At 38.5% G+C, this 25,458-nt stretch overlaps 1 protein-coding gene across 4 annotated transcripts in view; it reads right to left on the bottom strand.

Annotated features, from left to right (window-relative positions):
• The window catches only part of LOC132824443 (pleckstrin homology domain-containing family A member 7-like), a 459,010-nt gene that overhangs the window by 17,918 nt on the left and 415,634 nt on the right, over positions 1–25,458 (bottom strand). For 2 of the 4 annotated variants that reach the window (XM_060838944.1, XM_060838943.1), the window contains exon 23: positions 23,164–23,361. In XM_060838944.1, the coding sequence (XP_060694927.1) occupies positions 23,164–23,361 (198 nt within the window). Of the gene's footprint in view, positions 1–841; positions 892–19,705; positions 19,757–23,163; positions 23,362–25,458 lie in introns of those variants that run through there. The other 2 variants (XM_060838946.1, XM_060838945.1) reach the window with 2 other exon arrangements.

Consider the following 25,458-nt stretch of genomic DNA (forward strand, 5'->3'; position numbering starts at 1 on the left):
TAACATTTTTTTGACATCTTTGGATTAAAAATACATGCATAAATGGTTGTGAAGATGCCTGCTCCAACAAAGAGGCACTTTAATTTTGATTCTAAGTGAAAAGCATTTCTACCTATATATAAGTCCTGTTCTGTACCATTCTTTATTTCAGAGGAATACAGTGTAGATCAGACCAATTTGACTGTGTTCCCATGTATGTACATACTAGATTTCCTCATCTGACAAGGCCCACAGCTTTTAGCAGCATTTAAACAATTGCACGAGCTCTAATGTGCAAATACTTTAGGATTAGTCTAAAGCTGATAAGTCATGCAGTCCAAATAAACTGGACATCTTCCTTCTGCACTGTAAACTGCCATAGCATTGTATAGGAATAGCACTTTGTGACTATGTCACTTGGCTATGTGCATGTGCAAATACTCAAAACAATTCAACTTGATCATGATCAAAAGTAAAAAGTTCCAGTGAATTCATCCTTCTGTTTTATAAATACTTATGGCATACATTGGTATTGGTGTCAGTCTTGAAAGGTATAATGTCAATAATTTATAATAGACATAGATGAAGCAGTTACTTTGGATATGAATATATCACAGTTATTTCATTAGCACATCCATCTCAGCTAGGAAGATTGGATACATCTATCCTAAACTGAAAAGGAAGGGGGTGAAAAAGTCAACCAGCATCCTTAAACAAACCACTTAACAGGACCAATACTATAAAAGTATATAGGTAGGATTGGATTAGATTAGATTGTAATGCTTTCTATGGTTAAACAATGTCATTGCTGGCTGTATAAATACACACTTGAAAGATCATTTGGATGACCTTCCCAATGTTTCTGAAGGTGTAGTTTGACTTGCATCATTACATTCATTCGAATGAAAATCCCTGAAGGAAGAAAAATAAGAATTCTTAATTATATTTTTAAATTAACTAAATCACTGTATATTTTTAAATTGCTCACAAAATGAAGGACAATAAATTGTCAGCTGCATGCCAACAAGTCTCCAGGTCCAGATGGACTTTATCCTATCACCGTTTTCTAAAAAAAACTTTAATGAGGTAGTAGATCCATCAGTGTAAATTTTCTAAACCTCCCTAGTTTCATTAAAAATTCAATCAGACTGGAAATGGGCAAATATGACTCTTCTATTTATGGAGAGAGAGAGAGAGAGAGAGAGAGAGAGAGAGAGAGAGACAAAAACTGGGGCAGGGGGCAAAGGTGATGTTCAATCAATCATTAAACAAATGATAGCTATGCACTTGAGAAAAACCAGGAAGACTCAGCATGGTTTCAAAGGGAAATCATATTTAGCTAATATACTGGAGTTTTTAGAAGGATTATTATGCACTGTGGATAAAGGGGAGCTTGTAAACATATGTGCATAGATTTCCAGAAGTCATTTAATCAGGTTCCACATCAAAGATTATCAAGGAAAATAAAAACTCATGATATCAGAAGTAGCATATAACCATGGATACTGGACTGTTCGGCTGGGAGAAAACTAACAGTTTGCATAAAGATTTTTTTGATTAGCAAGATTTGACAACTTGAAGGCATAGCAATTAAATTTGCAGACAACACTAAGGTAGGGAAGTATGTTGTGAAGGTGATGCAAGGAGATTGCAGACAGATGTAGGTAAAATAATCTGGCAGATGGAGTACAATATGTAAAATGTGAAGTCACTCACTTTGGTTCATTAAATGGAATAGCAGAGTATTAAATTAATGGAGAACAACTGCAGAATTCCGAGGTGTACAAAAATTTAGGTGTTCTAGTGTCAGAGTCATAAGACGTCACGACGCAGGTACAAGACGTAATCAAGGAGGCTAATGGGGCATTATCTTTTATTATGAAAGCAACTGAAGATAAAAGTGAAAATATTATGCTGTAATTATATAGGGCATTGGTGATACCACAACTCCAACTGTGTAATTTTGGTCTTTTTTAAAAATGTGTTCACCGGATAAGGGAGTCACTGGCCAGACTGCATTTATTACTCACCCTAAATGCTCAGAAGGCAGTTAAGAATCAACACATTGCTGTGGGTCTGGAGTCACATGTAGACCAGACCAGGTAAGGATGACAGTTTCCTTTCTTAAAGTACATTAGTGAACCAGATGAGTTTTTCTGACAATAGATTCATCATTTCTTATTTAAGGAAGGATGTAAATACACCGGAGCTAGTTCAGAAGATGTTTACTCGATTGGTATCTGGAATGAGTGGATTATTGTATGAGAATAGATTGGACAGGCTATGGCTAATTCACCAGCGATTAGAAGAGTGAGGGGCAACTTGATTGAAGCCTATTAGATTCTGACTGGTCTTAACCAGTCCCACCCAATTCCTGATGAAGAGCTTATGTTCGAAATGTCAATTCGACTGTTCCTCAGATGCTGCCTGACCGGCTGTGCTTTTCCAGTAGCACACACTGACTCTGATCTCCAGCATCTATAGTCCTCACGTTCTCCTGGTCTTACCCTGTAGAAGGTGGAAAGGATGCTTTTTCTTCTGGGCAAGCCTAGAAATAGTGGACATTATTTTAAAATGTGTGATTGCCCTTTTAGGGCAAACTTAAAAGAGAAACATGTCATAGAAGATAGAGAAATTTTGGGAGTTGCAACTTCAGAAGGTGGTAGTGGGTGGTCATTAAGTATTTTTAAGGTAGAAGTTGATGGATCTTGTTAGGCAATAAAACCAAAAGCTATCAGGAGTTAATTGGAATGTGGAATGCAAAACACAAACAGATCATCTGTGATCTAATTGAATAGCAGAGAATTCTTGAGGGGTGAACAGCTTACTATTTCATACATTCGTACAATCAGCATATTTTTCTGGAAATCAATTAATGGTGACACGAGTTCTGTAATAGTCTTTCCTTAAAAGGATAACTTTTTAAGGAGATATCTAGGTAATACAAACGGCAATCCACAAACTTGGGAAAAGTTGTTCAATACATTCAAACAAAGCTGACAACCGGAGAAAACCTGACGATTTAGGGAATGAAAGCAAAATACTATGCAGTGCTGAAAATCTGAAAAAAGAACAAAGTGCTGGAAAACTCAGTAGAGCAGACAGGATGTGAACAGAAACAGGTTGGTTAGCTTTCATCAGAACTGAAGAGAAATAGAGGTGTAAGAATTTTTAAACCAGAGGTATCAGAAGGAGCCAGCAAGACCGAAGATCTGTGATAGGATGGAGTCAGGGAAGACTTAACACTAAAAGAGTATAGTTGCTATGGAGGAAAAGGTGGATGCGGGTACAGTTACAATGTTTAAAAGACATTTGGATAAGTACACTGAGAAGAAATGTTTGGAGGGATGTGGGCCAAGCAGGTGGGACTTTAGTTTGGGATTATGGTTGACATAAATTGGTTGGAATGAAGGGTACTGCATGACTCTACAGTGAAGAAACAAAAGTGCCCAAGGAATACCAAGTTTTCGCAAAGTTTGTAGCTCAGATTGAGGTTTAGGGTGTAAGGTTTGCTCGCTGAGCTGTAGGTTTGATATCCAGACGTTTCATTACCTGACTAGGTAACATCATCAGTGGCGACCTCCAAGTGAAGCTTGGATAGGATACCAAGTTAAAAGACAGGGTGCAGTTTCTTGACCATACATTGAGCTTCACTGGAGCATTGCTACAGGGCACAGACAATAAGGTCAGCATGTGGGACAATTGTGGAGGATTCAGATGGCAAGCAAATCATTATGCTTGTGGACTGAATGGGGTATTCTGCAAAGTGAGTACCCAGTTTGTGTTTGGTCCCCTCAATGTACAAGCAACCACATAATAAGCAGTGAATACAGTATTCTGAATTGAAAGAAGAACAAGTCAATCATTGCTTCACTGGTCAAGTGTGTTTGGGGCCTCAGACATTGTACAGAACAGGGTCTTAGAGACTTTGTTTTTAAAATGTTATTTAACTTTCTCAGAGCTTTTACCACATTACAAACCTAGTCCTTGGTTCTTCCTACCCCTCTCCAACAACTCTTGTTTAAAAAGTCTTTGCATTTTTATCTTTCGTCAATTCTGATGAAAGGACATTGTCCAAAACTATTAACTGTGCTCTGAACTTCTCTAGCAATTTTTGTTCTTCTTTTAGTTTAACAAACTAACAAATAAAATCTGCATTGCATAAAGACCTATGATTTAGCCATTGCTTCAAGGTAACTGTATTAAGTTACATTCCTGCTGGCTTTGACTTCAGGATTTTGACTTGCATTTTGTGGTCATATTAATTTTGCTTCTCATTTATGTTGCCTATCGTTCAGAGAATATGAAGAAATCTACAAGAATAAAGAGGACAAGTGGCTGATTTTTAATTTCTCAATTGCTTATGGACTTGAAAAAAGCTTAGGAAATAAAACTTTCAATGAGATGAAAGATGTTAACACGGGTGAGTGAGCACAGCCGAAGAGACATTAAGTGATCAGTAAGCCAGAAAAAGTCAGCACTTTGAAGTATGTTTTATGAAATATTACTTCCTACATCTTCAACAGCATTTACCAGAAGAGACAACCTCCTTACAAGGTTGTCAAGATTTTCAACATAAAATCAATAATCTACATGCTTTAGAATAGTGCGTTCCCTAATGTAAAACTATGGAGAGGAGGAGACATTTTGCAAGAATGGCTGTGCCAAGTATTTGTGAAAATGGTGGTTCAGTGTGTTTGAATGCTGCCGTTTCACCTTGGTTTGTGAACACACCAGATTGAAAAGATAATGTTGCTGAAATATTCCCAGAAAACTGACAGGCAGAAACAGCATTTGACAACAATATCAGCAGATGTCGCAAACCACTCCACATCTTGCTTTTCAATTGTTACTTGTGCTTGTGCTTAACTCCGTCTGCTTTCCCAGAGAAGCATTTGTACAAACCCTGGCAGGAATGCTGTTATGTTCAGGTCAGTGTTTGTAGCCTGTGCTGTTCAGATGCTCTAGAGCTCAAAAGGGGAGCAGAAGGGAGATATCATACCTGACAACAGAATCGACTTTGTGGTTTATAAAACAACATTGTAGATAACAGTTAAAAAGTGATCCTTTAAAAAGAAAATGCAATATTAGAAAGATTTTTCATGATTATTTTGAAGATAAGCTTTAAAACAAAGTCCCCTCAATGCTAATCTCTGTAATTTCTTCTGCAAACCGTTCTCAGTCTCTTGCATTCTAGAGAATGGTCCTTAAAACACCCTCATTTAGCAAGTATGTCCTAATGTCTGAATCTGTTTGAATATTTCTTTTTTTGATTTTGTATTAATTTTCCACGTTTAGGCTCGATAAAATGCATTTAAATGTTATGATATTCAAGTGTACAATGTTACTACGTGCTATAGAAATGAAAGCTGTTGTTGATCAACAAAATAATATTTCTGGTGCAGGAGATGCAGGACACCACCTTCATGAATCCTTATTCAATGCACGATTCCTTTTTCATTCCTCGTTATCATCCATGGAACAAAATTTGTGAGCAGAGAATTTGCTCCCACTTCGACTGAAGGTCTCAGATGAAGCATCTGCCCACAACAGATATAAGCCATATTAACAAATTCAAAAAATTATCCAGAATAAGCTTAAGAAACTTGGGCAGCAAAATGTAGAACAAGTCCAAAAATGACATAAGACTTATGTTTGGCAATTACGAGTCAATGAAATGCTCAGATATTTTACTTCAGTTTTCATATCCTGTAATGGTATATATAGTTTGAAAAGAAAAACTTGTTTAAGATCTAAGTAATCTGCGTCTGTTTATTCCATGTAGTGACTATGCATTAAATTCTATATTGTCAGTTAAATGTCAGTTTTGTGATCTGAATGACAGGGTTTCTCACTGATCTCTCACCTCTTACCAATCTTGCCTCAAATTATTTATCTCACCTCTCTTGGCAGGTTTTTCACTTAATTCTAACCTGATTGTACCATGTGCCATTCCCAGAGTCTCTGCCAACACAGCATAATCCCTCAAGCCTAGGCCATGTTTAAAAGGTGATCGTGCATCTGGGCAAGCACTGACATTCCAAAGCTGACATCCTCAATGACAGATATTTGCTCAGTAGGTATCGGAGAAGAGGAAAATAGCACTGTGATTCTCTACTCCTGGTGGATGGGGTAGTGCAGAAGAGGTGACCTCTGCATGGAAGACCAGAGGAGTCCATGCCACTAGTCTGCCAACTTGATGAGAGGATGCCATCTGGTTAATGCAGTCAGAAGAATGGCGAATAGTGCAACAAGGAGGATAATGAGTTTGTCTGTTCCATCAAGGTAAGTGCCATACTCTACTCTCTATTACCTCTCAGTGACACTATTCTTTTCTGCTGCTGCATCACCTCCCATCGAGAGTCATGCTCTATCACCATCATTCATTTCAATATCTTCCCTCCCTCACTCTTGTTTTCTCCCAAATTTCCACATTATCTCTGCATGGCCTCTATGCTGCCTACTCACTTGCCTCGGGTACCTAATCACCTTTGCTCCACCAACACTAACAGCTGTGTTACCTACTTTCATCTCACTCAATTTTTTCCTTTCCATCATTCCAGGAGAAGGGATCTGGAATAGTGCCCAATACTGGAGTGGCAATGTCTTAGTCTATTATTGCTAGTCTACTAATCCAGAGACCTCGGATATGTCCTGCAGACCCAGTTTCAAATTCCACCATGGCAGATGGCCGAATTCGAATTCAACAAACATCTGGAATTAAGAGTCTAGCGATACCCATGAATGCACTGATTTGTCAAAAAAATCCACCTGGTTCACCAAAGTCCTTTGGGGAAGGAAACCTGTCCTCTTTAACTAGTCTAGCCTACATGTGACTCCAGATCCACAGCAATAGGACTCTTGAAAAGCCCTTTGGACAATCAAGGGTGGTCCCTTGGTTCAAGCCGAGGAAGGACCACTTGCCTCTTGCAAGACCTCAGCATGCCTGGGGTGTCCAGAAACAAAAGGTTCCTGGGTTACCTGACCAACCCTTCAAGGCCAATTTATTAATGGCCAAGCAGGCTCTGTCCACTCTAACTGCAGTACTTGGGACAACACATAGAAATAACCTTTGAGGGCTTTCTGGTGGAACAGATCAGAGCCCACTGCACATAAAAGTATCATGTTTGGATAAATTTAATTGGTTTGTGCACTACACAAACTGTTTCAGTCTCAGTTTAGACCTGAATGTAACTATGCCAGTAAACTGCCTAATTTCAATAGACAATAGGTGCAAGAGTAGGCCATTCAGCCCTTCGAGCCTGCACCGCCATTCAATATGATCATGGTTGATCATTCCTAATTAGTATCCTCTTCCTGCCTTATCCCCAAAACCCTTGATTCCACTATCTTTGAGAGCTCTATCCAACTCTTTCTTAAATGAATCCAGAGACTGGGCCTCCACTGCCCTCTGGGGCAGAGCATTCCACACAGCCACCACTCTCTGGGTGAAGAAGTTTCTCCTCATCTCTGTCCTAAATGGTCTAGCCCGTATTCTTAAGCTGTGTCCTCTGGTTCAGCACTCACCCATCAGCGGAAACATGTTTCCTGCTGCCAGAGTGTCCAATCCTTTCATAATCTTATATATCTCAATCAGATCCCCTCTGTCTTCTAAACTCAAAGGTATACAAGCCCAGTCGCTTCAGTCTTTCAGTGTAAGGTAATCTATACAGAATGTACTATGGATTGATGCCTGTGTCAAAAGTTTACTTTACCATTTGGAAGTAAGATGAACAAGTATATAGAGGGCAATTGGATTTGTTGGCACTTTTGTCCCCCCCCAACCACCTCCCCCCCCCACCACCACCACCACATACTCAAACATCCCATTCTTGCCCTGGTGCCTCTGTGCAGACATATTGCTGTGAATGAAGCAATGTCTGGGGCAAGGTGGTGTATAGCACAAAAGCTATTAATGCTTTCGATCTGCCAACAATTAGGGACACTGCAAGTCTGTCTCTTGTACATATACAGTCTGTACATTTACAGACTGTCTCTATATGTAATGCTCATCCCCTCTACAAGGCCCCACATTAAAGGGATCTTGCAGCCTCCTCCCTCAAAGGGTGAGACACACCCGCTCCAGGTGTGGTCACACCAATTTTCTTTCTTATTGCATAGTTTCAATTTTCAGTCTTCCCGATAACCCATCTCATGAACCCCACAGACTTTGCGCCTCATGTTCCCAGCCAAACCATACATCCACCCAACTTTCCTCCCCAGCCTCTGGCATACAGGTTGACCATGCAAGGCATGATGTTACCTTGTTGCCCTCTTGAAGCCAGGCTGCTCCTGACCATGGATGAATTCTCCTCTTGCATTGCCATGTTCCCACCCATGTCTTACTGTATCCCCGCTTTTAAATACAACTATCCTTCCCATTCTCTTTACTTACTGGGCTGGGAGTGACGGATGCCTCCATGAACTTAGGTGAGGACTACTCCTCTAAGACCGACAGTCATTGCTGTTTGCTTGTTGCATGAGAAATATCTTTGCCATGCAAGCTACTGGCATGTGGTGCAGGTGAGATTGACAAGCGCACTGTCATACACGAATGTCCCTTTGAGCATTGTTGACCAGCAAGGCAAGCGACGTTTGACAGTGCTATTATGCAGGATACCATAAGGATGCAGGTCAATGTTAAGTGAGTGAGTGCTGAGAGTGCAAGGCAACAACCCTGAGAAACACCGAGCTGGATGCTTGTCCCTCCGCACAAAGTATTCTTGCAGCAATTTTTCAATGCTAGTTGCTGGTGCACCCTGAATTGCAGGTCTCTGTTTCATAAGCATCCTGCAAGTGGACTGGAGTAGTGCCATTAGGCACTACTGAGGGGTTAACAATTATCAGGTCCCAATGTCTGAGGATGAGAGACGCATGTGGCTAACAGCCACGGTCATGCCTGTAGGTGCTGTTTTAAGCTGAGCAAACTGAATGCCTTTGGAGCCAGCTGTTAGCAAAAATTGGCAGATACCCACTCCGACTGGCACATCATGAATTTGTGGCATTTACCACACTCATGGCAGATGCAGAACAGGAAGCCATATAGCATTCCCCAATAACAGTTTTACCTCAACGCCCAGAATATATTACAAGATACTCCGAGTTGCTCAATGTCCAGACAGCCAGTTAACCACATTTCTCACGAAAGCCTATATTCCTCAGGCCCTCATGAGATTCAACTCACTCCATCCCTTCTACAAATGATCTTCTAATTCACACGAGTTATCTGGAATATTGTTACATCTGCAGAAATGGCATTTGATGTGATCTTGCAATAGTTTTAATAATCCTTGGTATTATATTCAGAAATAGATTAAAAATTTGTTACGGTTTTTATAAATAGGAGAGCCAAGTATGCCACAGACTGCAACATCCACCAATAATACTGCATCTTGTTAAAATAGTGGGCTGAGTTGAAGACTCAGTTCATGTTCCGTCAACCTCTAAATGTACCATTCGACACACACTACCTTGTATTTTAAATCTTTACCATGTTGTAGTGCCCTATTCCAACTGAGACAATGCTAACCTCCATCAGAATATCCTTCATGCTGGAAAACCAGGTTATCAAATTCCAACCTTCACATCATGCAATCACAAATTTCTGACCTTCACTTAATTTTTGTTACAGTGATGCTTTCTATTTAGTATTCCTTGGAAAACTTAGACTTATAGGATTGAGGAAACAGGAATTAGTTTCAGATGCTGTGAATATATCGTGAGTTATTTATTTCTCATTGGAACCTCTACATCATACTGAGCAAGCGGTTTCTACAAAATTCCTGAGACAACTGTGCATGATTAGTGAATTGGCCATATATGCCACAAATACTGGAACATCCGACACTTTATCCCATTGTCTTAAAAATAAACCATTAGCCAACAGGATTCTCTTTTTCCTGTAGAATGCCAATCGCTGCAGAGAAATTTGTTTAACTTTAATTTTTTTCTTGAAGAGAATGTTTGTGCTCTTGTGGAACATTTAGGGACATTTATTCTTCCATATTATTTACAGTGTATGTTAACCAATTATTGCATATCTATCGAATAACTTTTGTTTTGATAATGAACTCAATAGTGTATATTAAGAATCCTTATCAATAGTTTTTTTTTTAAATTCCTCATGAGAAAGTATTCAATTACTCATCTTGGTAACTGGACATAGTATTACTTTATGTTGAGCCCTGTGGAGTAGCAGGACTAGAGCAAAAGTGCCCTGCTCCAATGTTGGTGGTGACACACAAGTGGGGGAATTGCAGTGGGACATGAAAGGTGGACATCATTTACCTTAAAGCAGAAAACCAAAACTTGGAAAAGGCAAAAGGAAAAACACCAAGTTTCTTGTGCCTTATTTTTATCAAAATGGATTTGACAGTTATGACCTTTCTGGGGAGGGAGGAATTATCCCTGAATGATTTGTAAAGAATAACCAAGATTTTGGCTAATTGAATTGGCTAGGAAGTTAGAGCTAGAATTAAAAGTAGGGGCTATGAAAGCTGATACAACTGAGGAAATAGCATATTTGAAGTTGTAAGAATAGCAGTATAAATCAAATGACGAGACAACTGTGTTAGTGAGAATTCAGTTGCAGATTAAGCAGCTTTAAAATCAAGAAACAAAAAAGCAGAAAAGGGAATTATAATTTTTTTCAAAACTTGACCTTAAGAGAAAAGCACTTCACAGAGAGGGAAGTGAAAGGAAAACAGCATTTCAGAAAAGAGAAATGGATAAAGGAAATACCAACTTAAAATGTTGGAACTAAGGTGGCCTCTAACTCTGATGAACATATTGTCAAGGAAGAGCTGTCTAAGGAGAAAGTGAGGTCTGCAGATGCTGGAGATCAGAGCTGAAAACGTTTGCTGGAAAAGCGCAGCAGGTCAGGCAGCATCCAAGGAACAGGAAATTCGATGTTTCAGGCATAAGCCCTTCATCAGGAATTCCGGACAGGAACAGTTCATCAAGTAAACGCTTCGCTTTCTGAGGAAGTTTCCACTGATTTTGAGGCAGAGAAACTGCACAAGTTAGTTCCTGAGGCATGCCAGGTGGAAATTTTGAAATAACTGAATGTGGGCGGCAAGGTGGCACAGTGGTTAGCACTGTTGCCTCACAGCGCCAGAGACCCGGGTTCAATTCCCGACTCAGGTGACTGACTGTGTGGAGTTTGCACATTCTCCCCGTGTCTGCGTGGGTTTCCTCCGGGTGCTCCGGTTTCCTCCCACAGTCCAAAAATGTGCGGGTCAGGTGAATTGGCCATGCTAAATTGCCCATAGTGTCAGGTAAGGGGTAAATGTAGGGATATGGGTGGGTTGCACTTCGGTGGGTCGGTGTGGACTTGTTGGGCCAAAGGGCCTGTTTCCACACTGTAAGTAATCTAATCTAATCTAAAAAAAACCTGAGTAGACTTTTCGACAGTAAAGGCAAGTAAGTCTGATCTTTGGATGTTGGCATTAAAGAGTGAGGCTACATATCAGATTCTAAGGGAACTAATTCTCTTGGAAAATTAAAAAGTCATTCCATCCATTAGTACACACACACACACACACCGAAAATCAGAATGTTGCACCACCAAGACTGGCAGCGGAAAGGGCTGACAATTGTAAAGCTGGTCCATAAAACCTAAAACCTTCTTCGTCATCCCTAAAAGCCAGGGAATAGATAGTGGGAAAGTGAAAGGAGGCAAGTAACCAGGAAAATGAAGGAACAATTGGGAATGCCTCAGAAACTCCTCAGGCAAGAAAGTGAGTTGCCAAGGGTAGAAGTGATGTCTAGGGACTTATATTTCCATTGGCACATGATGGGAGATTATAGTGCAGATTGCTGGAAATTGTAAGGCAAATCCATGGCATTTATCATTTACCAGAGAATCATGTCATAATGCAGAGAAGAGATCCTGGACAATTGAGAGTTCAACAGATCAAGTGGTAGTCTGACTGTAGCCGTAAGATGAAGTATAACCATTGCTGAGTATGCAGAGGAAGTAAATGCGGTAACTGACAGTTGGAGGGAATTGTCAGGAAGGAATTGCAGCTTTTTTCCTCAAATGATGCAAGCAAGCAACCTATTGTCTCATTGACATGTAGTCATAGGGTTACATACAGGAAACACTCAAATTATTTTGCTGAGGAAAGGCAGAGTGTGACATCAATACCAAAATTTTATAAATGGTATTAGCAGGGAACATATACCCATACCTTTACATTGGGTGCACCTAGAGAGAGTGACCTAGTATTTGCAAGGTAACTGTAGGCACTTGGTTTACCTATCAACAAAAATAATTCATAGGAATTCCTAATTCCTATTTGACAGTGTGACAGTTGTAGCCTTTGTAATACTAATGAAGACAAGTGATGTCAAGGAGATACAGCAGTTATAGGGAATGGTTTCAGGAACTTTTCCTTCATTTGTACTGTTGTAAGAAAAATTCATTGTTAGATGTCAAATTATCACCACCCACAGGTACTTAATTATCACAAACTTACTTGGTGATGTGGACAATCTAAAGGAAATGTTCAATAAGACTTCTCTGATTGAGGAACAGCAATCCAGAGGTAAGGTAACTCCAACTGGCTCAATCGGAAATTGAAGCTAAGGGTATTCGAGAATGCTACTGCATATACTGAGAAATGGAACTCTGCTAAGGAAGTGGAGACCCAAGGACAAGAAGAGGATGGTGGTTCAGTAGATAGAGGTACTGCCCAAATGTCATCAAGAAGTTAACACAGTTCTTCGCTTATGATGGACCATTGATGGCGATCCAACTGAATCAAGGTTCCAAATTCATGGGAGAATTCTGGAATTTTTAAAAAAATGTAATGAGACATGGACATTGCTGGTTATGCCAGCATATATTACCCATCCCAAGCAGACCTGCATGTCTCCAGCTAAGTGGGGAATATGACAATCCTGAGTTGTCTCTTGTAGATGATAGACAGGCTCTGAGGAATTGGGAGGGGAGTACTCAGTGCAGGACTCCTAGCCTCTCATCTGCTCTCAAAGCCACAGTATTTATAGGTGAAGTCCAATTTCTCGTCAATGGTAACTCGCAGGATGTTGACAATACAGTTGAAATCTTCATCACATCAACAACAAAGAGCTTCAAAATGGCATGGTCAAAAACTCAGAACAACAATCAGCACATACTGTCATGAATATCTTCATGTCTGAGATTAAGAACTTGATTTTTTTTTGTTGCTTCAAGGGATTCACTGAATGAACCAAGTGGTTTGAGTCATTTTGACTTAGTTTAACGAATGTAAGTTAAGGCAATTTCTGAAACTAATCAATGAAAGCTTATTTTGGCTGAAGAATGAGTCAGATGTTAAACTATGTAAGTGTTCAGGGAGTTTCAGGGGACCTTTGAGCACCACAAACAGCCTTGAAACAATGAGTAGATAAGCAAGCCAAATACTGAACATTTCAACCAAGGGACCGTGGTTAGTAGTGCTGACTTAATGAGATGAAACATTGAAAACATACTTCATTGGTCTTGAGTAACTAAAAGAATTGAGTTATTGGTGTTACAGTTATTTGGTTGAACTCAAGTATTGTTGAGAAAGGACTCCCTTTTCATCTTGTATTCATCAAGACACTTTGCAAGAGTACCAATTCAAGGGCAAAGACAACATTTATTGGGACGAGTGTGCTGATTGATTGGCAAGTGGACTCTGATCAGTAGAAGCATTGCCAATAAAGAATGTAGCAATTAATACTGATAGACTGTTAACTGCCAAAGTTTTCCTACATCTTAGTCAGGTTGACTTGTTTAGACAAGCATTGCCAAGAGAAAACAACTAATGAATAGCTATCACCTCCCAGCTGAAACAGCACACTGCACGTACATGTTCTGTCTGTCTGCAAAGAAGGCCTGTGTATTAATGCGGGCCACTGATTGGGTTGCACCATAAAACAGCAGCAAAAAGGTACCTTTTCAGCCCACAATAAACTATAAATTCAAAATGCTTCCAAGTAACTAACTTTCTGATAAGTGATTCAGAATCTTCTGCAGTTGGTGAACGTATGGATAGATTTCGTCTATACTCATTTACTTTCCATGATTTTTTGAAATGGAAAAATTCCAAACTTGACAGGACACTTGGGGCTTGATCATATAATCCTTAGTGTGGAAGCAGGCTATTTAGCCCATCAAGTCCACACCGACCCTCTGAAGAGCATTCCACCCAGATCCACTGCCCTACCAAATCCCTGTAACATTGCACTTCCCATGGCTAATTCATGATTAAGAACATTGTACACGAACATCACTGAATCTCACCAAATTTAATATCCGACCAAGTGGTGAAAGCTAATTAAGGAGGGAGAGAAGGATTAGTGAGAGTGTGGGAGTAGAAATATCTACAGCAGTTGACTGTCCCATTGTTAAAATGTATCAGCATTTACCTGCTGCTCCTGTTATGTATATTAGATGGCATTGTGATAGGAAATTTCAATGTTAAAATGTCAGACAATGTTTGCTTCTAATACAGCAACAGCAAAATGGTGTATTCATATTTTACACTCACAAGTTTTGTTTGCAGTTACAGGTTCTGGCCACTAAGTGTCACCTTGCAACAGTCTAAGTTTATCGAAGTCTGCAATCAATGCTGTGATAAATATAAAAATTATAAACCTTTAGGAAATCAGTTAAAATCTTCCAAATATTTCTTAACTCCTTACCATTTCCCAGACTCTTTCCTACCTTATCCATTGCGATAGCCTACCTCACGCAATCCGAATTACAGCATTTGGGTGGTTGACCCCTGACCCTAGAGCCTTGCTGCTTACCTTGAAATCATCACTCCTTTACACCTCCTCTAGGGTACTAGCTGTCTGGTTATCTCACATTTTGCCACAGATTGCATGCTTGAAGAACTTTCTTCAAAAATACAAGTGCACGTAAAGGATTTCAGGGCACTTTTTTTTTAATATATATAAAAAAGGCAGCAGGCCAGATTTCAGTGAATGGAAACAGAAATTGCTGGGAAAATGCAGCAGATCTGGCAGAGTCTGTGCGGAGTATATTTTTAAAGGTCCAGTGGCCCAACTTCAGAACTGTTCTGAAGAGGGATCACTGGACCCAAAACGTGAACTTTACAGGTGGAGAGAGAACACGAGAAATATGGATGGGAGCTGGGAAGAGAATGTCCTCCCTGAAAGGAGTCACTCCCCCGACCTCCCCTGACCCAACCTTGTGTCAAAAGCCTCTGATCCCACCTCCCCATGAGAAGTACTTATGAGTACGTATCTTCTCACTGCTGGTTCCAGAGGAGTAGGCCTTGACCAGCAGACTTTAGGACCCACGAGCTGCTGGCCTCTGATTGACCAGCAATGTATGGTCTGCAAGAATTGAAACAGTGATTCATGGAGAAACTTGACTACACCTTTCTGACAGCTCTGAATGAACTAATTTGTAGGCAGTTGGATGGAATCTTGCTACTTCATCTTTTCAACCCAACTGCGTATTGTAGGAGCGTTAAAATAAAGGTGGTGTGGACAGTGGTGATCTGAAGCAAACAAAACTAAAAATTGTTGGAGGATTCCAAGGGTCACTGGTGTCAAAAAGTTAAATCTTTTCTCTGTCCAGATTCTGCCAGACCTGCTGAGTGTCTGCTTTTTGTTTGTTTGTTACTGTAAGAGATTTGCTGTGTTCATTTTGGGTGACATTTTTACAATCTCCCTGTGGAAATTCCATTGTATTTTTGTTACCGAGATGAAAAATCAGAAGATAAGAGGAGACTGATGTAAATTTTATACATGACAACCATTTACAAATAAAGCACAACTGCCATTCTTTTGGATTATAACTCAATTTCACATGGTACAACTGCAATAATCTTGAAAGGGAAAATCTTCAGATGTGTACTTTCAGCAAGATAAGCAAAATAGTTTGCTGTCCATGAGCGAGGAAATTAAGAAACAAATAAAACTGGAAAGATCTAAGATACATCTGATCATGCACCCTCTTTTTTCAAATCTGTATTCTAACCTTAATTGCCTCTCAGCCTAGGATTATTTTGCCTCAAAGGGGCGATACTATCTTTTCATCGGGAAGAAATGCAGATTTCTGTTCATGTGGAATAAAAAGATTCAATTACTTACATCTGTCAGAAGATCAGGGTTAAACGGAAAGAGTTAGTGGATATTTTCAAAGTAAAAATCAAAAGGTAGGATCTCATGATGAGAAGAAGCATAGAGTATTTAGAATTAAATGGAGGGAGATCAGTGGCTTCAATTACTGAAATTAGAAAAAAAATAACAGCACAAGGGAATGAACAAGGTCACAGTTTTATAGAAAACAGAAGGACATCAAAATAACAAAGGAGAAAGACTAGGACCTAAAAGTGACAAAGAAAATAACACGTTTGCATTCTAATAAGCTAATTAGAAAACTAATTGCTTGAAGTTAAATGAAGATTTATTGCTCACAAAATACTTAGAAAAGTGTACATCAGGAAAGGAAACAAGTATTAAAACGATAGCAGCTGTATAGGTGTGTGTTCCTTCAGAATCCAATAAGAAGGGGAGGATGGGTCAGCAGCAAGTTCTTCCTCTATTATTGCTGAAGACAATCAGGTCACTGGAGTATTTTGCTTCAAAATCATGAAAATAAAATTTCAAAGATATGAGAAATACAAGAGCAAGTCTGTCACTGATCTTAACTGATCATAATGTGTCTTCCAGAGGAGTTAAAAAGTTTTAATATATTAAATTGGAAGTAAACACTGGAGTCACAAACCAGTCAGATTATACAGTCAGGCTAAAAAGAGTGAGTTAATAAGTGGATAAGTTGGAGTAATGCAAACAATCCCTTAAGAACAGATTTTTCTTGAGTAACAACTGGGCTGGTTCAAAAATACTGGCCTTGGTGATGGCGTGGGACCAGCCATGGAAGTAAAAGAAACAAGATTATTTCATGATTATGTTGTGACAAGATCTCAAGTCCATAACATTAGACAAAGATTATATACAAAGATGATAAGAAAACTCTTTTCTCTGACACTATTTTCAAAAACTTAAAAAGGATGATGATAAAGAGCATTAGACTTGACACATTGAACCTCATCTTCTTGACCAGAAATGCAACAGATGGACCTTGAGTTGAGAGTTGCATCAAACCCAGATTTAAACAGAACCAATACCTGCAGGTTATTATTAAAACAGCAATGCTTTAATCTGGAATTGAAGACCACCTCAAATATCAAGCAATGTGGAATGGACAGGCTCTTAGCAGTCGGCGGAGATGGGTACTGCAGATGCTGGAGATTAGAGTCAAGATTAGAGTGGTGCTAGAAAAGCACAGCAGGTCAGGCAGCATCAGAGGAGTAGGAAAAACGACGTTTCGGGCAAAAGCCCTTCATCAGTCTCTCAGCAGTAGTCCATCAGCAGTAGCTTCCATCTCAGTATCTCCACAATATTCCAGTGGCAGGTCGCTTAGGTATGAGGAAATGAAGGCTAAAATGCCAAACACCATTTTTATTTGCCATGATTACATAATAATGCAGTTAGGTTTTGTCAGACAATCATGTGCGTCAGGTAGTGGTAAACCCCAATTTTCAATTAACTTTGCATCTTTAATTGGAAAACCAGCTTTGAACAAAAATAAAGTTAGCAGAATTTTAGTGAATTGTGCAGGAATCTTAGCTAAAAGCATAAGTTGGAAACTGTAACTTTTAATAATCATGAATGTTTCAACAATATTTCCTCATAGTACCACCTTTGAGAAATTTCAGGCAAAAGCTACATAGAAGGGATATGGATTGCTGCACAAAACACCATCAGATAAAGATGCACATTTTTCCCAAATATTCAAAATTTGAGAATAAAACAATTTAAAGCTCATCATCCACCATCTCAAGAAGTATTGGAAAGTTGGAATAAAATTGTAAAGAAAATGATTAGAGCTTGTGATCAGGAATGCTTGGAATAAAATAATTCCCTTGTTATTGTTTGCCATTTTGGATACCCTAATGAGTCTATAGTTTCCAATCCTTTTGAACTGACAGATAAGCATGAGGTGAGAGGGCCCCATAAATTAATAAAGCTTATAAACCAACACACACTTCCGACCTAGGTCAAATTTCTAAGAAAAATTAACCAAAGCATCAGTGTTGGCCTGAAAGTATTTGCTCAATAATTAAAATTAGAGCTGATAAAAAGGACAAATGCTTGGAATTTTTCCAACTGAGTTAAGGTATTAGACATCTCTGGGGATCCTCTAAAAGAGATATTCAATAGATCCCATCATAGCAAAAAGAAACACAATTATGTTAGTTATACAGTGAGCATTCCGGATAGGAGGAAAAAAAGGAGAATGTGTCAAATTAATGAGTTAAAATAATTCAATGGACAGGGAGAATAGCTAGGCAAGAAGTAGATTTCCCAATGTTAAATAAGTAGTTAGGGAGTAAAATAAAAATATCAGAACGATTCAAGATCAAATCAGAATTTGAAAACTTTCAAGTTTCACTCAAGTAATCAAACTGAATCACAGGTGCTTGACCAGTTTGATGGAATATTATGTCACCTCCCAGAAAACTACTCAAGTCACTTATGAAAGCTGTTACTGAATCATGAAACAATTTGTGTAAACAGATCAGGAGAAACATCTTTGTGACTATACATGATATTAATATTGGGGATGTATCACCAATAAGCCAACATTTCTACAGACTGAATCCACAGGAGATGGCTCACGTGAGCAGTGAATCGTGCAAAGCCATTTAAATTGACTATTGATGCCAGTGACATTGATGATAGCGCACTATTACAGAAGGAAAACATAGGGATGGAGCAGCCAATCAATTATTTATCATGTGTAGAAGATCACCAAAGGTGTCAGCTTTCAGTTAACTCGATTTAATCAACATGATATCAAGAAGAGACTGAGCACAGAGGAACAGAAAAGGCTATTAGTCGCAAAAATCTCAGGTGTGGCACTACATATGGATTTTCCTGAACGAATTGCACCCTGTGCCAAGTTGTTCCAATGTAGTTGGGTGATACTCACTCACCAATAGCTTGCTTCCCAATGCTCAGTTTCTGTTTTTCCTTTCGGCACTATTCAGCTCCAAGGCTTGGCCCAAATGTTGACGAGAGCTGGACTTCAACAGGTGAGGTCAAGTTTCTGCCCCTTACATCAAGGCAGCATTAAAAGGTGAACTGATCGGAAATTAGGTAGAAAATTCTGTGTTGCCCAGAGTCATAGCTAGTGAAAAGCAATTGGTGGTCAGCCTCAAGATAGCACTGTAGATATTTTCTAATTAAACTGCTCAGAGATGTCATGACACACCTCTGGAGCAGGTGGGACTTGAACATGGGCATCCTGACTGAGAGGTAGGGAGACTACCACTGCAACAAAAGAACCTTAAAATATTGTTGTAGTGTTATAGACTCAACTATGTTCAACTGCATTGACATTCCTTTTATAATAAGACCAAGAGTGGAAATGTTCAGTTTCATTTACAATTGCTATATGATGATGAAATAATCTATACTTGCGTACAGCAAGACATGGCAAACATTCTCAAGCAGTAAGTAACAGTTATATCATAGAATTATCAGGCAATGAGCAACTTCCTAGAGCATTCAATGAGATTTCTAACATCTAATATCCTTGCTTTTATCTTTAATGAGAAATTTAACTTGACCACCAACATAAACATATAGTGACAGGAGCAGATCAGAAACAGGCTCCTAAAGTCTTTCCATTATTTAAAAGGGCATAAGTCACGAATATTATAGATTAACTCTTCACTTGCCTCAATGAGCGCATCTTGAGCATCTAGTAAAAAAAACAGCCTGATTAGTGAATATCCCATTCATTACAAACATTCATTCCATCGCGTACCAGCACACCATGGCTGCAGACTGCAACCTAGAATAACAGCAGCAACTCAGCAAAGTTTCTTCAACTGCATCATGAAAATAAAAACACAGGAGCTACACTGTTCAGAACAACTAGGGCAGCAGCATATGCGAACCCCACCATCTGCAATTCTCCCTTTAACGCATACTATCGAGAAGTGGAAATATTTCTCTATTTCTTCATTGTTACTGGGTCAAAATTTCTACCAAACAACATCGCATCATCATCATCTTCTGAAGGAAAATTAGAACCAGGCAATAAATGTTGACCATCTCAATGCCTTTTGCAACACGATGTATATTAAAAATCTTCTTTCACATTCAAAATGCTGTGCTCTAAGGAACTTGCATTGTAAAAATAATGATTCAGACAAGCTAACAACAGCTTTTAGTAAATCTGAGTACACTTTGACTGCATAGAAATGTAGTAAATTCAGTGAAACTATATCTAATTTTGGAGCCCAACTAATTATTTTGAAGATACAAACTACACGACATGCTTGTACAACAAATGAAGTCCTTCAGTTACAGCATAAAACATACCTTTCCTCTTTTAAAACTAACCAGTTGTGTACAAAATATACACAAAGTACTAAACTCATAAAAATAATTGTAGACTTTTTTCAGAGCATAGCTATAGAACATTCTCAAAAGCACAGACAACTAATGACTTAAAGCCATATTTAAACATCATTGTGGTGGTCACCAACACCACCATTTTGCTCATGTTCAGCAAATAGTTCAATCACTCCTTGTAACTGAATTGAAAATGCACAAGTACCAAAATGTGACATAAATAAGGAAAAGTGAAGTAAAGAAAAGAAATTTCACCACTTTGTTCCAAGGCCATATAAACTTTCAATCATTCTGAGACAGAATACATTCATGTATCTTGTTTAGTTTTTAGATGCACGAAGCCACAAGATGATCCTTTCCATTGTAAGAATGCTACCCTCACATGCAAGTTTTCCATTTCTATTTCATTTGTTTGTGTGCATGTGTGTGTGTTTGTGCAAGAAGGCATTAAGAGATGAACAGTTTGTACCTAGAACCAGGCCTCAGTGTGATGGAATTAATCAACAGTACATAAAAATACATTTACACAGATTAGTCATAATGATGAGGAAAATCCATCACTGATTAATATCTTAATTATCAGATTTATTTGCTTTTTATGTAATATGAAACTACATTTGATGCGAGAAACAATAATTAGGTAACAAATAAGTAGCACCTATATTTCACAACTATGTTGTATCATTTGCTAATCAGCTACCGTAAAATCCAGATAACAAATCATATCCATGTACAAATTGCATCCTACATTTATAGTGGTTATTTTGGTTAAAAATTGCAGACTTCTTTCAAAAAAAAATACTGGCACTAGTATACAGATGGTACCTTTCTAGTTAGATGTAATAATCCAATAATGAGAGGCAGCCTACACATGGAATTTTACAGTATACATGTTGGATCTGGTTATTCTTTACGTGAAAAGAAAACTAACACAAATGTTAGGAAACCAGAAAATGTATGTACAAGATCATTTGTTAAAAGTGCAGACAATAAATTTACTAAATAAGGGCACTTCTGCAAAACACACTCAAGGCAATGAAATTATTTGTTTCACAATTTGGTTCCAAGTGGATTTTTGTTTGTCCCATTCTTGACCTCTCCAGATGTTGGGTTCAACTGGGGATTCATTCCAGAGATAGGCAGTGATTTTGTACCTAGTGCCAACATCTGCTGAACACTATCCATTAAACAGGCAGTCTTCAAAAGTGTCTAAATTGCTGCTGATAACTGAAAGCTGCTACTTCGAAATATAATTGAAAATTATGAATTCAGACTTTTTCTAAATTTAAAATAACCCATGGTAATGGAACAATTTGCACCTAACAATTTATCAATGTGTTATACTAATCCATTACAATTTAGCTAGATTAAAAGCCAACTGAAGCAGGGATGCATGGGCACTTAATATGAACAGTGCCACTCATTAAAAATTTTCTACCTACTAAGGATGTTAGAAATATTCAGTAACTTGTTAACTGCCATTTAGCTGTTTAGCTTAAGCACAAACTAAAGTGAATTAATTTTTTAAAACATTTTAGACCCAAAAAGGAATAGACACAGAGTAAGGACCTAAAAAGGGTCGCAAGCATTGCATTACTATTCAAGCACCACAATGCATTGTTACACATAAACACAGTGAGGCCTGGTAATACACAAAAGACACATCATTTGGTTAGATATTACAGACAAGCAAGTAAAGATCTGAATGATGAAAGCATGAGAAAGGGCAAGAGGTTGCCAACAGTTGGGTAACTTGTGCATTGATTCAGCTATACAGGGTTCTCAAAATGTAGAGTGTACAATATCATTGGTAAGTCTACTACAAATCTAATGCTGAATTCTAGGTTAACCATCAATGAGTGGTTTAATTGCACATGGTTAGTTGTGGTAAAGGATCTCCATTCACTGACAAGATTTCATCTAAGGAAGCAACGTATCGATTGTACTGACTGCAGCATTGCTGTTAAATCCCTTTAGCAATCCCTACAGGAACAATGAGCCTTATCAGCAACTTCAGGTGAAAATCCAAATTCAATAGTACAGAACCTTACTATCAATTTATAAAGATGTATTTGTTTGATCCATAAGCATTGACAACTAGAATTACTTAAATCACTTCACTATTTGATAAAGGAAATAAAGTGTTTAGTTGAAAATGTTTGGACATTGATACTCAGCAAAAGTAAAGCACAAATATGTTTCTTAGTACAGTTTAAGGAAATATTTTTCAAGTTCAAAATGGCATATTTGGCCATTCCAAATTTTAGAAATTGTTTTCAAAAATAATTTCATTTTCCAGTTTAATTAAAAAATAATTTCTGTTCAAAAACCTGCCACAGATTTTGAAAGGTTCACACTGCTCAGCTTTAACTACCTGGGTTATAGTGAAAGCACATTCTATGATTCCCTTTTTCTAGTGAAATATTATTCCAAATCCAAAACCATCTGATAACATTCAAATACTACTCCAACAGCACAGTCCTCTTACCAACTTACCTGCAGTTATGCCAAATAACCTCCTCACATTTTGCAGCTGATGAAAATGAGCAGCTAGTCATTTTACTAATTATGGTGTAATTGCTAATACTTTGCAATAATCCCTTCAGATTATATTGAACAGAATGTTCATCTCATCAGTGCCATTATTTAGATGGATCCTTCTTATGGAAGGAATATACAGTACATCCTATTCTTTGCAGCTATGGCATTCCTTATTTGCTATTGTACTTTCTGGAGAAACTAACGTACTGAGCCAGCATCAACAGAGACTGGTCTGGAAGAGGTCCGAGATGATGTGGAGTGTCGTTCTCCAAGACTCAGCGTTCTCTTTCGCTCACGAACCAAAGCCTTCTGATGCTTCTTCATACGTTCCAACTGTTCCTCTGCACTCATTCTGCCTCTTTGGTGTTCTCCATAGAGACGCTCCAAGGCACTTTTTGGCCTTTCCTGTACAAAGGAGAAAAACATGAGGAAAGAGGGGTGAGAGGTTGTTAAATCTTTTACATAAACCAGGATTTTATAGTAATTCCAATTTGTAATATTGTTCAAAACAATTGTGGAAACTTCTTTTACAAAAGGAATTAATCCATTATCGTGAACTAAATAGTCATCATTTTGGTGAATAATATTCACTTACCAAACCTTTTTCTCGAATCAATTAAAATTATTGATTGGTAAGTGAAATCTTTAGCAACTTTTTTACGACCTGATATTTCTCAACAGATATTCTGTCCAGAGGTTACAACGTAGGTAGTATAGCAAACTCCAAATACAGTACCCAAGAATCACACTTAGGGCTAGTGTGTTGGATTGTGTTTGAAGAGAGGGAGGAGTAGTAGAAGGCAACTAGTGTTGGGAAAGGCAAAAAAAAACTGGATAGAATCATAATGACTTGACATATTTGACACCACAGGAGCCTCTTAATAAGCAGATTTACTGACAACAAAACTAATAGCACATGCAGAAATCCTCTTACCAAGCAGCATGTGAAACTGTTAAACATTCAAGTTCCTAGCAATCACAGACTTAGAACTGCAGACTTGGAAACATGCAAAAGTAATTGCTTAAAGTAAAATGATCAAATTATTTTTTTCTAAAATGTCACTCAAATGAACATACAAATTAGGAGCAGGAGTAGGCCATGTTTCTTCTCAAGCCAGTTTGCTATTTAACAAGACAATGGCTGATCTGACAGTAATCTCAACTCCACATTCCTACTTACCACCTATACTGCAATAGTTTTTTTTTACCTGGTATTTCACTTGGAAAGTTTTGTTGATGATTCTGAGGCTCAGATAGTGTGTGTTAGGGAAGACTACAACTGAAAAACTTGCATTACAATGATTCAAAGATTAGATTCCTGACAGTAAGGAAATCGGTCCTTCGGCCGAACAAGCCCACAGGAAGAGTCACCACCCAGACCCATTCCCCTACCCTATATATACCAATGTCTAATGCACCAAACACTACGGGTAATTTAATGTGGCCAATTTACCTGACCAGCAATCTTTGGATTGAGGGGGGAAACCGGAGCACCTGGAGGATACCCACGCAGACATGGGGAGAATGTGTAACTCCACACAGTTGCCCAAGGTTGGAATTGAACCAGTGCCCCTAGTGCTGTGAGGCAGCAGTGCTAATCACTGAGCTACCATGCCACCCCAGAAAGTAGGTGACTTGACGTTATAACATGTTTGATCAATTGGTGCAAAGGAGAAAACAAAGTCAATTCCTAGAAATCTTCAAGAGAATCAGACTCAGAATTTACAAGAAGAAAGCTGCAATCCTAAAATCTCCAAGGCGAATCAGCTGCACTAAGATCTGCCCATATTGGATTCAGTATTTCCAGATTCTTTCCTCAAGTTTCAAAATAGAAAACATGACAGATTGTAGTGGGAACACGAATATAATTATTTGTTTTTATTGAAGGAAGACGCTTTCAAAATGAAACATGTTCCTTGATGCACAAGTACTTTTTAAATCCATACCTCGTAAAAATTGGGAGGGTATGGACTGCATCATTTTAATGCACTCTTTAAACAATTTTCAGTGTTATCAGTGAGAATACACAATGCTTCAGTTTCAGCACATTAAATCAAGAAAAAATGTACAACAGTCAATATCATAAAGGAGAGGTGATGGCCTAGAGGTATTATCGTAAGACTATTGTTATCTAGAGACCTGGTAATATTCTGGGGACCCACATTCAAATCCTGCCATGGCAGACAGTGGAATTTGAATTCAAAAGCTATCTGGAATTAGCAAGTTTTGAGAAGATTTGTGGCTCAGGTTGAGGTTCTGGATATAGGTTTGCTCACTGAGCTGGGAGGTTTGTTTTCAGACATTTCATCACCATACTAGGTAACATCTTCAGTGAGCCTCCGGACAAAGCACTCCTGGTGTTTGCTGCTTTCTATTTATTTGTTTGTGTTTCCTTGGGTCGGTGATGTCATTGCCTGTGGTGATACAATGTCTTGTTCTTTTTCTCAGGGGGTTGTAAATGTGATCCAAGTCAAAGTGTTTGTTGATTAAGTTCTGGTTGGA

This window comes from Hemiscyllium ocellatum, chromosome 18 (assembly GCF_020745735.1).
Source record: "Hemiscyllium ocellatum isolate sHemOce1 chromosome 18, sHemOce1.pat.X.cur, whole genome shotgun sequence".
Classification (NCBI taxonomy): domain Eukaryota; kingdom Metazoa; phylum Chordata; class Chondrichthyes; order Orectolobiformes; family Hemiscylliidae; genus Hemiscyllium; species Hemiscyllium ocellatum.